Source organism: Pezoporus wallicus, unplaced genomic scaffold (assembly GCF_028554395.1).
Source record: "Pezoporus wallicus isolate ANWC-B61680 ecotype Strahan unplaced genomic scaffold, APGP_CSIRO_Pwel_v1 scaffold_6446, whole genome shotgun sequence".
NCBI classification, from domain to species: domain Eukaryota; kingdom Metazoa; phylum Chordata; class Aves; order Psittaciformes; family Psittacidae; genus Pezoporus; species Pezoporus wallicus.
Genome location: NW_026636264.1, coordinates 3367265 through 3381546, shown reverse-complemented (window position 1 = coordinate 3381546; position 14282 = coordinate 3367265). Strand labels below are relative to the sequence as shown.

At 41.6% G+C, this 14282-nt stretch overlaps 1 protein-coding gene across 2 annotated transcripts in view; it reads left to right on the top strand.

Annotated features, from left to right (window-relative positions):
- Positions 1-14282, top strand: part of RNF17 (ring finger protein 17) — a 71575-nt gene that overhangs the window by 44826 nt on the left and 12467 nt on the right. Inside the window, exons 33-38 of one of the 2 annotated variants that reach the window (XM_057399680.1) lie at positions 4757-4864; positions 6858-7014; positions 8019-8154; positions 9422-9611; positions 9991-10092; positions 10440-10522. In XM_057399680.1, coding sequence (XP_057255663.1) covers positions 4757-4864; positions 6858-7014; positions 8019-8154; positions 9422-9611; positions 9991-10089 — 690 coding nt within the window. In that variant the 3' untranslated portion in view covers positions 10090-10092; positions 10440-10522. Of the gene's footprint in view, positions 1-4756; positions 4874-6857; positions 7015-8018; positions 8155-9421; positions 9612-9990; positions 10093-10439; positions 10523-14282 lie in introns of those variants that run through there. The other variant, XM_057399679.1, reaches the window with a different exon arrangement.

The window sequence follows — 14282 nt, the reverse complement described above, 5'->3', positions numbered from 1 at the left end:
TTATTTTTTTCTACAGCAGTTGACTACATACGATTTCCAGCTATCTAAACCAAAAACAGTTCAAAAATCCCTTCTGCAGACAATTTTTTTTATTATTATTTATTTAACTGCATTCCATATCAGACCCATTACAGTAAGGTACTTGAAGTCTGCAGATTTAAGTTCATAATCTGCAAAAACAGACAATGCTGCAAAGACTTCAGGCAAAGCTATTTTTGATGTTACTGACTTGTCATCTGAATGCTTTTAGCATCACCAGGAGCTGTTCAGCAGCTGTTTTAGAGATCATTGTCTTTTCAGGCAGGGAGGCAAATCTTCAGGCAGAAACAGCAGTGTACAAAGGGCTAATTCCACCTCTTGATTCTGCGTGGATTTTCATGGTAGATCAGAAAAGATGCTGCATCTTGTGTTGCCCTGCTGCATGCATCATTACAAATTCTAGCACAGAGATTGCTGCGTGGTTTGGCACTTCAGCTTGGAGGAAGGCTTACTCCTCCTGTTCCCATTCCTCACTGTTAAACAGGCAGCTAATTTCCTCTAAAATGAAGGATCTGTATAACTGAAAGACCTACCAGATACCCTAAACTGATATTTCTCTGTTAGGAATTTATCAGGATTTATCTGGATAAAGGACAGAGTTGTCAGATGACTGTAGGCATGCACTGAAGGCCAGCCATGTGGGTCATAAGTCCCGCCATCCCTGACACCAAGAAGACCTGTTCTGTCGCTGATGTTTGCAACAAGACTAGTGGAAAAGCAGTCTATAAACAGATAGCCGTTTCTGCTTTCCTTTTGTCAATATGAGAGTAAAGTCTAAGGTACCTTGCCTGTTTCAGGGGAATCAGAATCTGAGACTTGCCAGGCTATCAGTTTGGTCTTCATCATCCTGAAGATGTCTTTAATGCCTCACACTACAGGGTGGTCTCATGTAGCTGTTCATAAACAAAGCTTTGCATGTGGTAGAGAAGGAAGTACAACATAACACACTGCACTGCAACTAACCATTTACCTAGTTTGGATTAAGATCTTCCTGCTGAGAAGCACTCTTGTGTGGCCTTATTAAGTATATGGCATTATGTGATGTGTGAGTTGTATATTAAGAATACATCATTTCTGCTGTGGCTTTACAAATGTTATAAGGAATGTTAGCCATTTTTAGGTTTTTAAAAAACAGACGCAAAGGCAGAAAGGATGAGTGATAACTGCTTGAAATAGGTAACTCCTAGAGATGACTTGGTAGACCGTCTTTTTAATATCAGTGTTTACAGCTGGAATGTCTGTGCCTAAGTGTGGTGGATCTAGCAGTAGCCAATCTGACAATAAGGAAAGTCTGTAACAACAAAAATGCAAATGCAGTCTTCATTTCAAAGACACGCACAAGAGCTAGCTAAGATACCCAGCTCAGCTATGCATAGTGGTCGGTTGGGAGTGAGCTGAAATGTAAGTCCAGTAAGTTTAAACCCAGTTGTAGTGAGGTGGCCTGCCACAGTGTTTCTGATTGTTCTGCAGGAATCTGGCATTTAGTGCGTATGTATCTATGATGTAGTTAGGCATCATTTCTTTGCTACTATTTATCAAGAAATTATTTCTTCTTAATCTCACAAGTACATATTTTCAGTAGAAACACTGTGTTTTCCTTCTTAAGTCTGAGGAACTTAATGTTTTTTTGTATTCTGTATCAGATCATGCAGGGGGAAGAAGGGGTCAGAATTTACTGTTTCATTTTGCAGTTACATATATCTGGTTGCTTCCACTTCTCTTGTTCTGGGCATAGGAAAAATTGTTCACCAAGTACGTATATACATGTAATACCAAGAAAGTATTTTAGAGAAATGGTAGCGTTTGTAACCTGCACTATTGAAGTACAAGCCAGAATAGGAGCTGTATTCCTGACCCACGATCCAGCCAACCTACATGCTATGCATCCTTTTACAAAGGCATAATTTAATACACTAAGGTTTATTTTGTCTTGAAGCAGATGAGTTAATGGCATACAAAATTCGAACTATAAAAATACATGCTTCAAGAGGAAGACCCACTGGAGCATGCTGTGGTACTGAAACAATGTGTACTTTACAAAATCTGTTACCTTTTTGAAAGAGTGGTAATTTTGGTGGCTAGGGAGTTAATTATCCTTTGCCTTTCTCTTAAGGGATAACTTGCTCTGGCAAACTGCAGTAAACATTGGGCATGGCATTCAGATTAATCGGTGCCACTTAGCTGTGATCATTTTAGTTTTTCTCTCCCAATAATTTTCTCTTTAAAGAGAATTCCATATTTAATGCATGTTTGAATTAACAGCAGTCAGAGTAGCAAGTCAGTACACTAGAGTAATTTCAAAGATACATCCTTTCTGTATGCTCGAATTTGAGATCCTCAGGACAGTGAGAAGAGCATGCAGCAAGCTCACTGCCCTGGACTTCAACAGAGCAGACTTTGGCCTCTTCAGGAACCTGCTTCAGAAGGTTCCATGGGATACAGCCCTAGAGGGCAGGGGGGCCCAAGACTGTTGGTTGATATTCAAGGATCACCTGCTATAAGCTCAGGAGTGTTGCATCCCAACTAGAAGGAAGTGCAGCAGGAGGGCCAGGAGACCTCCTTGGATGGATAAGGAGCTGCTGAGGAAAATTCAGTTGAAAAAAGAGGCTTATAAAAAGTGGAAGCAAGGACAGGTGGCTTGGGAAGAGTACAGGGATGTTGTCTGGGAAGCTGGGGACCAGGTTAGGAAAGCTAAGGCCCACTTAGAATTAAACTTAGCTAGAGGTTATTAAAGATAACAGGGAGGGATTCTACAGGTACATAGCAAATAAAAAACAGACTAGGGAGAACGTAGGCCCCCTCAGGAAGCTCTCGGGAGAACTGGCTACACAGGATTTGGAGAAGGCTGAGGTTCTGAATGACTTCTTTGCTTCGGTCTTCACTGACAAATGCTCTGACCAAACCACCCAAGTCTTGGAAGCAGATGCAGGGACTGTGAGAATGAAGACCTTGGGCCCACTATAGGAGAGGAACTGGTTTGAGGCCATCTCCAAAATCTGAACGTGCACAAGTCCATGGGTCCTGATGAGATCCATCCGCGGGTCCTGAAGGAGCTGGCAAATGAAGTTGCTAAGCCGCTGGCCATTATATTTGAGAAATCATGGCAGTCAGGTGAAGGTCCCGACAACTGGAAATAGGGAAATATAACCCCCATTTTCAAGAAGGGGAAATGGATGACCCAGGGAATTACAGACCAGTCAGTCTCACCTCTGTGCCTGTCAAAATCTTGGAGCAGATTCTCCTGGAAGGCATGCTACGGCACATGAAAATCAACAAGGTGCTTGGTGACAGCCAGCATGGCTTCACTAAGGGGAAATCCTGCCTGACCAATTTGGTGGCCTTCTATGATGGGGCTACAGAACTGATGGACAGGGGTAGAGCAGTTGATGTCATCTACCTGGACTTGTGCAAAGCATTCGACACTGTCCCACACGACATCCTTGTCTCTAAATCGGAGGGACATCAATTTGATGGATGGACCACATGGTGGATAAAGAACTGGCTGGATGGCCGCACACAAAGAGTTGTCGTCAGTGGCTCAGTGCCCAGCTGGAGACCAGTAACGAGTGGTGTCCCTCAGGGATTGGTGTTGGGACCGGTCTTGTTCAACGTCTTTGTCGCTGACATGGACAGTGGGATTGAGTGCGCCCTCAGCAAGTTTGCCGATGACACCAAGCTGTGTGGCTCGGTTGATACGCTGGAGGGAAGGAATGCCATCCAGAGGGACCTTGACACGCTTGTGAGGTGGGCTGATGCCACCCTCATGATGTTTAACCATGCCAAGTGCAAGGTCCTACACCTGGGTCGGAGCAATCCCAGGCACAGCTACAGGTTGGGCAGAGAAGAGATTCAGAGCAGCCCTGTGGAGAAGGACTTGGGGGTGTTGGTTGATGAGAAAATGAACACGAGCTGGCTTCAGTATGCGCTCGCAGCCCAGAAAGCCAACCGTATCCTGGGCTGCATCAAAAGGAGCATGACCAGCAGGTCAAAGGAGGTGATCCTGCCCCTCTACTCTGCTCTTGTGAGATCTCACCTGGAGCACTGTGTGCTGTTCTGGTGTCCTCAACATAAAAAAATACATGGAACTGTTGGAACAAGTCCAGAGAAGAGCCACAAGGATGATCAGGGGACTGGAGCACCTCCCATATGAAGACAGGCTGAGGAAGTTTAGGCTGTTTAGCCTGGAGAAGAGAAGGCTGCTTGGAGACCTCATAGCAGCCTTCCAGGATCTGAAGGGGGCCTATAGGGATGCTGGGGAGGGACTCTTCATTAGGGACTGTAGTGACAGGACAAGGGGTAACAGGTTAAAACTTAAACAGAGGAAGTTTAGGTTGGATATAAGAAGGAAATTCTTTACTGTAAGGGTGGTGAGGCACTGGAATGGGTTGCTCAGGGAGGTTGTGAATGCTCCATCCCTGGCAGTGTTCAAGGCCAGGTTGGACGAGGCCTTGGATGATATGATTTAGCGTAAGGTGTCCCTGCCCAAGGCAGGGGGCTTGGAGCTAGATGATCTTAAGGTCCGTTCCAACCCTTCTTTTTGCTGAGGCTTTTTTAAAAACAAAATCAGTATTTAAAGGAAATGTTGATTAATATTTCTTGTGTCAAGGGCATACTGTTTACATTATTAGGTAACTCCTTTGAACTAATAAGCATACCAAAGCTAGTTTCCATTTTGTTATTAAATATAATGCTTGAATAAAGTGTTATCTTGGTCTAGGAGCTACTTGAAGATGTTGCTGTTACACCTTCATACAAGTTACCATCGCTGCCTCTTCCAGGAGATACCTTCCCTGTCAGAGTTACCCACTTGGTGAACCCTAAGGAGGTACTTTTTGTAAGATCTTGCATATTTTGCAGTTACATCATGCAGATAAAAGGAAATCATGGCAAACAATTTTAAGTGATATCAGAAAGTGTTAGTAAGGTTGCAAAATGCTACTGAGTTACTGATGCAGATGGCTGTGCAGAGCAACTCTCTGAATAAATTCTTACCTGAAAAACCTTTTGAGCAGGGGCAGTAAAATAAATACTGGCCATTTCCCTAAAAATGGATATTTAGAATTATGCATACTGCAGGTTGGTACTTAACTAGTATATAGTAAGCAGACAGGTCATTGGATTTTGACTTGGTGGAGCAATAACAATGTATCTCTTTTTCTCCAAAAACTAAATTACTGGAACATATAGTAATGTGAACATTTTCTGGCTGTTACAGTTGTATTTTACTGTCTTTGATCAATGATTGATCATTGATTTTTGTGTAAACCCACAAACAGCTTCCTTCTAAGTAGTTTCCCAGGCAAAAGGCAGTGTGTAGTGTTCATCAATCATAAAAGATTCCTGTGTGGACTTTAAATGCTGAATGATGAAATAGGAGAAAAGGAAGTGGTGAGAAGCTGATGGTGTTACAAAATCTAACATACTCTTAATGGTTTCTTGTGTGGGGGATGTGTGTGTGTATGTTCGTTGTTTTGGTAAATCTGTAAACCAAATAACAGGTTTTATAGTACCAAAGTACTATAAAACTGCAACTACCTGAAAAGACATTGTACCAAGATGGATGTCAGTCTCTTCTCCCAAGTTACAAGCAATAGGACAATAAGGAAAGGCCTTAAGTTGTGCTGAGGAGGTTTAGATTGGATATTAGGGAGAATTTCTTCACCAAAAGGCTTGTCAAGCATTGGAATAGGCTGCCTAGGGAAGTGGTGGAGTCACCATCCTTGGAGGTATTTAAAAGACTTGTAGATGTGTGCTTAAGGGACATGGTTTAGCAGTGGACTTGAGAGTGCTGGGTTAACAGTTGGACTCCATGATCTTAAATGTCTTTTCCAACCTAAATGATTCTGTGATTCTGTAATGTACAACTATTTTGACTAAATACAAGATGGAAGTATTTGGGTATCATAGAAAAGGGCTTTTTCTAAGTTATGTATCCTGCTTCCTCTTCTACAGGAGAACATTATAATGAATATTTTTTCTGGTTCCTTTTGTGCAAATGATTCAAACTCTTACTTTTGATCATGGTATATAATTGTGAACACTGGATGCTGCTTTGGACTCCTGTAGATTTAAGTAGCAGTTGCATGATGGAGTTTATATTGTTTTGTTTATATTGTGTAGAAATTAGAAAATGACAGTTTTCTTCCTGGCCAGTGAATTATAATGCTGAGTTTAGAAAAAATAATAACCTACTCTTTAATTTGTTTGGTCTACCAGTAGAATATTGTCATGTTCTGAAATGGCTCTGTTTTAAAAAGGGCATTTCAGTTAGAAGCTGTTGTATAGATTTTAATTTGCCTGTGCATGTTGTTTGAACTTTCCTAACCTACGGCATTATAGTGATGACCCAGTTATAAATTAGATGAACAGAATGAATGTCTTTGCATATAAAACAAAATGTCTTTTCAAAATTTCTTTTTTCATTAACTTTAATCTTTGTTTTGATAATACATAGTGAGACTATTTACCAAGTAGCAGGAGGGAGGAATCCTAATGAGATTAGGAAATCTCATATGTGAAAATCCTATATGTGAAGTCTTATGTGGGCATGTTCTCTAGTATGTGTGTGCCTTTCATTCTAACTTCCTAACATTGAAATGTGACATTAATAATTCATGACTCTCTTCTGCTCTTGGAAAAAATATCTGTAAGTATGAAATTACTCATAAATTGAGGGAAGAAGAAAGAGGATCAGAGATGTGCTGATCCTCATAAAGATGGGAACCAGTAATCTTCTAATAATCCTTGACTACAGATGGAATTTGAAGGTTTTGAGTCGTCTGAAGAACCTGTAATATGAGAGCCTTTTCTTTGGGTAGGTATATATTTGCTGTGATACTTTGAAGAACCTTATGAAGCAGCCTGCCTCTGGGGGAGATGCCAGCTGTGACTCAGGGTTGGAGAGCCTTGATGAAGCCCTGAAGTGGTGCAATAAAAGTGTGAACTCTTTTCCTCTTTTAACAAACTTCCTAACAGGTATGTTAGTGTATGTATTTTCACTGTTGTTTCATTTGGGTGTGCAAAAAGCCTGAAATTCTTTTGTAAGAATAATAACTCTGTATTTCTATGAATCTTTAAAACTTCTGGAGAGTAAGGAGTAACACTACATTATAGTAATAAGATAGACTATACTCATGGGTTTGTTGTTTTGGGTTTTTTTACTTTTCATGAAATTGAGACTTCTGTGTCATTCTGCTCCACTGGAAAATTGTGGAAAGAGCTCACACTTCTGATAGTGTTAAAGTGGATTAACTGAGTTCAGATTGCATACAGCAGTAATAAAACTTTTCCCTTAAGGTGGCTGTAATTGAAGCTGTAACTGAAAATCTTGCTATTAAATATTCAAAAGACACAAGTTATGTACAGCAAATCATGTTACCAAGAGCTAGAAATTAGATAACCCTAAAGAGCATCTCTTCACTTTAATTCTTTTCCATTTAGGGAAAAGATAGGCTTACATTCTCTTGTCCACAGTTGTTGTGCCTGAAATAATGTGAAGTATGTGGGTCTAAAACTCTGTGAAGAAACCACTTACTGCTAGTACCTGGTGTTCTACCAACTAATAAAATTCCGGTTGAAGCTTCAGGCAGCATCTGCCTTGTTTCTTCCAAACTGTTGTCTCTTGTCTTACAGATCAATCTGCTTACTAACTGAAAAATACAAATGGGTTGAAGTTGAAAAGTATAAATGTTAAACAGTTTGGATCACTGTGTTTACTAAGCAGTTTCCTGTTAATTCTCATAATTTCCCTGTGAGGTAGAGACACTTGACTTAAACTCCATCCTAATGATTGTGGAGTCCAGGGAGAATTGGAGGATACCTAGAACAAAATACTAGCAGGAATTAGAGAAGCAAAAACTTAATCTTGGTCACAAAGTAAAATGGAGTTTCAAGCTCAGTCAGATTGTTTTGCACTGTGAGTATATTTTACAGTGTTTTGTGATTGGTTTATTGTTGTTGGTTTTATTTTCTTTTTACAGAAATGCCTTGCCTTGTAGAATACCAGGATGGTTTATGGTATAGAGGAAAGGTCCTCTCTGTTATGAAATCTGACCCTGTTAAGATCCTGGTTCAGTTTGTTGACTACGGTAGTTTTTCAGTTGTCCCAAGCAGCAGGTAAATGCATAAGGAAAAATTGCATGTAAAAACTATGTATGTGTGTGTGTATACACTTACAAAATATGGTTTATGTTTATTACTTTGTATTTTTATACAACTATAGATATAATAATTCAGCATTAAATTTCAGTTGCAGAGAAGGTTGGCTGTTTAAATAATTTATGTCTGCAGGGAATGGGGTTGTGCACTTTCTGTTCTTTCTCAGGTTGTTCTGAGAAGCCTATTATAATACCAGATTTATCCATCATTTGCAGGTTACATAACCTGTAAGGTAGGCTCAGATATATTATCTGGTTTTGCACCCCAGAAGCTTACACAAAATAGGGACTGAGCCTTCCAGGTGTACAAACAAATCCTCTGATCCTGTGCAACTGCAGTCTGCTCAGAAGACAGCTGGACAGTAAGATAAGGGAGTGTGTGAGTAGGGCACAACTGACTCTGCTTGTGTAGAAAATGAAAGTTCAAATCCCTGTTCTGCCTGGTGCTGGCACACAGATGTCAGCTAAGTGTCTCAAACATCCCGGGCTTTGGGGGTCCTCTAAGCTTGTCTGAACTTTCTATCTGGAAACACTTTCACATTTTATATATACTGCTTAATCACCTTGACTTGCTCTTGAGCTCATTGAGGAACCTACAGGTCCTTGCTGAAGATGAGGCAAAATGGAGATTTGAACAGATTCCCTGCTTCACAGACTATAGGGTCATGCGAAAGAGTGTTTTATTTCAGGGTTGCACTTTCCTGCTCAGCTTCCCCATTCCCTTGTGTCTGAGATAGACAGAAGAATGCAAAGATGATAATATAGGACTAAGGTACCTGTTTCCAGCAGTGTGTCTAAAGCATATCTGGGCATGAAGCACTTCAAACCACAGAGAAGGTGTCATTTTCCAGATGCACCAGATTTGGAGCCTGCACTGTGGTGACTTGCTCTTGCATTCCTGTGCTCAGATCTGTGTCAGGCACTTGAGACTCCGCCACAAGCATTGTAACGGGAGCCAGGGTGCCTGGTGGACTGTGGGTGTGGGGTCTGTGTGATACTGACCTGCTTCTTGATAGTTGCTATGCTGAGCATCTTCAGAGGGCCTAGACCTACCTGGTGAATTGTTCATTCTGACACTGGCATGTTAATGTAGTGCAGGGACTCTGATCCCAGATTCCACATCATAAACCTACTGCATGAGCCATTAAGCTACCCCTTTGTCTGTTCTGGCAGTTTAGCTTCACAGGTGGATTGTTGCAAGCAAACACATTCCATTTTTGTTTTAGATTGCGTCACATACCTTTTCACCTGCTGAAGTATCCTGTTCAGGCAGTGCGAGCGCTGTTAGCTGGATTTAAGCCTGCCTTATATGACAGACATGTGGAAAGAATTCCTTATTCCCCAGAATGGAGCGTGGACGCTTTGTGGGCTATGATAGGATGCGTCGAAGGAAAACAGCTCTCTGCTTCCATAGTTGTGAGAACACTTTCTTTTTTTCCCTCCTAATGCTTGCTTACCCTAAAATTCTCACTAGCACTCTTAATTTCTGAATACTTGTTTTACTGTGAAACCTCATAATTTGGAATTGTGAACCATTTACCATGAAGGAATGCTGTCGAAGAGACAAAATCCTGTGGTGCTCTTAATCCTGCAGTCAAGAGGTTTCTGAGTATTCCTGTTGGCTTGAAACCAGTTTCCTTTACTTAAAACCAGAAATATTCTTTGTATTGTCACAGTTCCATTTAGGCAGGGAGTATAGCCAATGCAGTACAAACAGTACAGTAACTTGTACTGTTGATTGGATGGAGATTTAGATATGTTAACTGTCAGTACCTTGTGAACTTCTGGTTTTCAGGCTCTTTCACCAGAGGTCACCATTTCTCTGTATGAAGCTGACAAAAGTCCAGTTCATATGAAACTGATAGAAATGGGACTTGCAGATTTGGACGAGTGACGTGTAAGTACAGTGAATATGAACTACATACTGATACCATTTCAAAAGTGTGAGTTCAGACATCTGAACTGTCAGTAATGTTGACAACTAGAATTTGTTTTAAAAAACCCTGTCTACACTTCCACTCTTTTTAACAAAATAAAAAGCTGTTTAAAAAAATACAATTTCTTTATATACCCCTTACTGAAGCCCATAGTGTAGCTTTAAGAACTAACAGGTACTGAAACAAAAAGCCCTAAGGCAATAAAACAGAGCTTTTGCTGCCAGTAACTAACTGAGCAAGGTAAGTTGATGTGTGGCAGTGTACTCTGCCCTAACAATCAAAATTAATTGTTTCTCTTCATTTTCAGCATTTGACCTCAGTGTCCAGTGCCAGTGGCTCTCAAATTGATCCAGGGTACCACCACATGGATGTCCATACATCTAGGCAAACGTGGAGTATTTTTAATGAACAGCCTTACAGTATGTGTTGTCTACAGCGAATACTGGAGACTTAGATTTTCAAATTCCTTGGCCAACTCTGTTAAATAGCATTTTTCCCTCCTATTCAATAAGCATTCTTCTAATTGATGCAGATAATGTTTCCAACAGTTCTGAATCTTGAAATAGTGAAGCTGTTCACAATTACCTCTTTCAACCTTAGAGCCTTAAGTATTGTTCAGCAGTACCCTTTTTCTTAAGAGTAGATGCCATTGGTGTATGGTTGAAAAGAAATAGATTAAAAGTTTTGCTGGGCACAGTTATTCTACTGTCTTGTTAGACTTCGAGGGAAGATGATAGTTCTATTACTGTAACTCTTGTTTATGTTTCAGGCATATTTGGTGACAGACTTCTCCAGTATGACCTCGAGATAGTCAACAGTTTAGGGTGGGGGAGTGTTACAGTCTTTGTTCTGGAACATGTTTGCATTGGGGCTTTGTTTTCTGTCATGATGAGAACAGCGTTTCGGGTATCCTTGCACCTCCTTCCTATGCCTGAAACTGCAGCGTGCATTTGAAAGTGTTGGAATAAACAGGAGCTTGCTCAGCATACATCTGAAAGCTTGTTTTCCTTTACTGCTGTAGTATCCAAAGAAACCTCACATCTCTATTATATTAGTGTAATAATATCCTTGACATTTAAAGCTTAGTACCTGTCAGTCTCCCCATGGAGAATTCTATCTGGACCATCAAAAAAAACCATGCACAATGAAGACTCCACAACCTCTCAGGGCAAGCAGTTTGAATGCTCAGTCTCCTACACAGTAAAAATGTGTTTCTTGATGTTCAGAGGGAACCTCCTGTGTTTCAGTTTGAGCCCATACACACATAAACTTACTCATAATTAGGCTGAGAAAGTTAGGGCTGTTTAGCCTGGGGAAGAGAAGGCTGCATGGAGACCTCATAGCAGCCTTCCAGTACCTGAAGGGGGGCTATAGGGATGCTGGGGATGGACTCTTCATTAGGGACTGTAGTGATAGGACAAGGGGTAGTGGGTTAAAACTTAAACAAGGGAAGTTTAGATATAAGGAAGAAATTCTTTCCTGTTAGGGTGGTGAGGCACTGGAATGGGTTGCCCAGGGAAGTTGTGAATGCTCCATCCCTGGCAGTGTTCAAGGCCAGGTGGGACAGAGCCTTGAGTGACATGGTTTAGTGTGAGGTGTCCCTGCCCACAGCAGGGGGGTTGGAACTAGATGCTCTTAAGGTCCTTTCCAACCCTAACTATTCTATGATTCTATATGTCACACAGGTCTGTACCCATTGCTTCTTGTACTATATCTTGGCCCCATCCTCTTGACACCCTCTCTTGAGATATTTCTACACATAGATCAAATGCCCCTTTCACAGCTCTAGTACATACTCTAGTATGAAGCAGTACCCTGTAGAGCTGTCATGCTCGTCTTCAACATGTGGGTTTTATTTGCATTTATGAAAAACCCACCTTTTTTTAAATCAACCATGAGGAATACTGCCATTTATTTACTCTTTTGAGTCAAGCAGTAAGTAAACTGATACCCACACTCTTAAATTTGGCCACCTGCCATATTTTTCCATGGCAAGGGTTCCAACAGTGTTGACGCAGGGGTCACGGACAATACAGAGACGATCAATGTGATCAAGCGATTGCCGAATTTATTACAAAGCCTTCACTCCTTATATACTATTTCTTACACGCACTTACAGTGATTTGACATATTATGATTGGATACATGTCTTGAAGACCCTTACTGACTAACATACAGTTTGTTAAGCACTGGTGTGAGAACTTGACCTCAAAAGCTTGCCAACAGTCCACAGTTCTCATTAACTCAGTGAATTCCAGCTTCTTCTTATCTTGCTTGTTTAGGCTTCCTCGGGCCTCTCATGGCCTTGCTGTATCTTTCAGGATTATTCAGAGTTTATGTACCAATTATCCATTCTCCTGTGAGAACACTGCCTCCAATTTCCCCTTTTTTGTTTTACATATGTTTTGGATGACTCTACCATGTATTATAGTGGGGGGGGGGGGGGGGGGGGTCATTAAAGTCTCCTGTCAATCACACAAAATTCATAACATATACAGCTTTCTGTATCCTTGCTACTGGTGTACCTTCTTCCCCCGTTTTTTGTTTTTCCAACAACTGTTTCAAAGTTTGATGTGTTCGTTCAATAATAGCTTGTCCTGTAAGAGAATAGGGTCAATAGTAACATGGACATATTTCAATTTCCCAAAAGAGGGTACATGAGTCACATCCATTTGCCAAAGCTGAAGAGGCTGGAGGCCTCGAGGGTTGACTCCAAGGCCTATACCTAGTGCTTGGCCTTGACAATAAGGACAAGATTGCACAATGCCTCGGGCATCTGTTAGGGACAGTCCAAACTGTTGAGCTAACAATTTTGTTGATTGATGGAAGAAGGGCAAAGGGTGATGAGGATTACACTCTGAATTCTCATCTGCAGCTCTTGCAGCAAGCTCCTCAAACCCACTTTTAAAATGTAGGAACTGTGAAGGAGTTAATAAAATTACAGCCACTCTGAGACAATCATTTGGAGTTAGAACAGAACTAGAAAAGCAAGCAGATAACATCTGCTGTGTATATGGGGAAGACAACCCATACTGAGTAATTGCTCCCTTAAATTCTTTCATAGCTTTCCAGTCCATAGGAGTCCAGACAGACTGTCCCTGAGTATTTATAATAACAGGAAATGCAGCGGGAACATCTATTGGTAAAATAGTACTGTCTATGACTGCATCCTGAATGCAGCCTCGCCATCTCATGGCACTCGGATTAGCTTTATTAGATGTAGGAGTCGGTGGTAAAGACACATCACAAGGACTAATCTTATCCGGTTTTTCTGGGGCTTGCTCCCTCTCCTCCCCCAGTTTGCCCAGACGGTCTCGCAAGTTCTGCAATTGTTTATCTAAGGATTTTGTCCATTGTCCCCAGTCCCACTCATTTTGCGGCTCCCGCGGGAGCGATACAAGCAGTGGTGTAGGTGTTGGAGGTGGGTATTTATTCAGAGATATGCTCTCCTCCTTAGAAGACTCCCACCCCAGCAAAAATCTTGGAGATTAAGTTTATGGGCAGTAGCAGCACGAAAAGGGTTGCTCAGTAGCCACTACTGGCTTGCGAGTATCAGCTGGAGCTACCGCCTATAAAGGCGTTGTCGACACAGGATAGGGGAAAGGCGCAGGGTCCTCAAACTTTCGTACCTTACTGCACACCGGTTTTTGGCCAGAATGTTTTATGCCCAAAACAGACGACACTACCATGGCTGTAGCACCGGGTGCTGAATCTGATATGGGTGCTGAGCCCTGCTGTTGTGAAGGTGAGTCAGAGAGAGCTATAAAAGCGGATTTTGCCACCTGTTTCTCAGCCTTCATTGCAGCTAGAGTCCCTTTCAGTAGTAACCAGGGGGCAGCAAGAGACTTCGCCTCCTTAGGCGAAGTAACTTGATCCCACAGGTGTGCCCCAATATTTTCCCCAAGTCCAGAGATCAAAAGCTTCATTAACACCCTTGATCAGCTCTTTTTCTTTACTCCAGAGCAATAGTCTTTTTAACAGATTATCGTCATATCCCTCTCACTGAGAAGATATGCTGGAAGAGCTTAAGGATGACCGTTTTTTCTTTCTTTAATTGATTCTCCATCCTAACCCTCTTCCAGACCCCATCGGCTGTTGCCTTATTTGCACAGCGCAGTGTCTCCTGGGCTCACAAGGCTCTGTTCTGAGG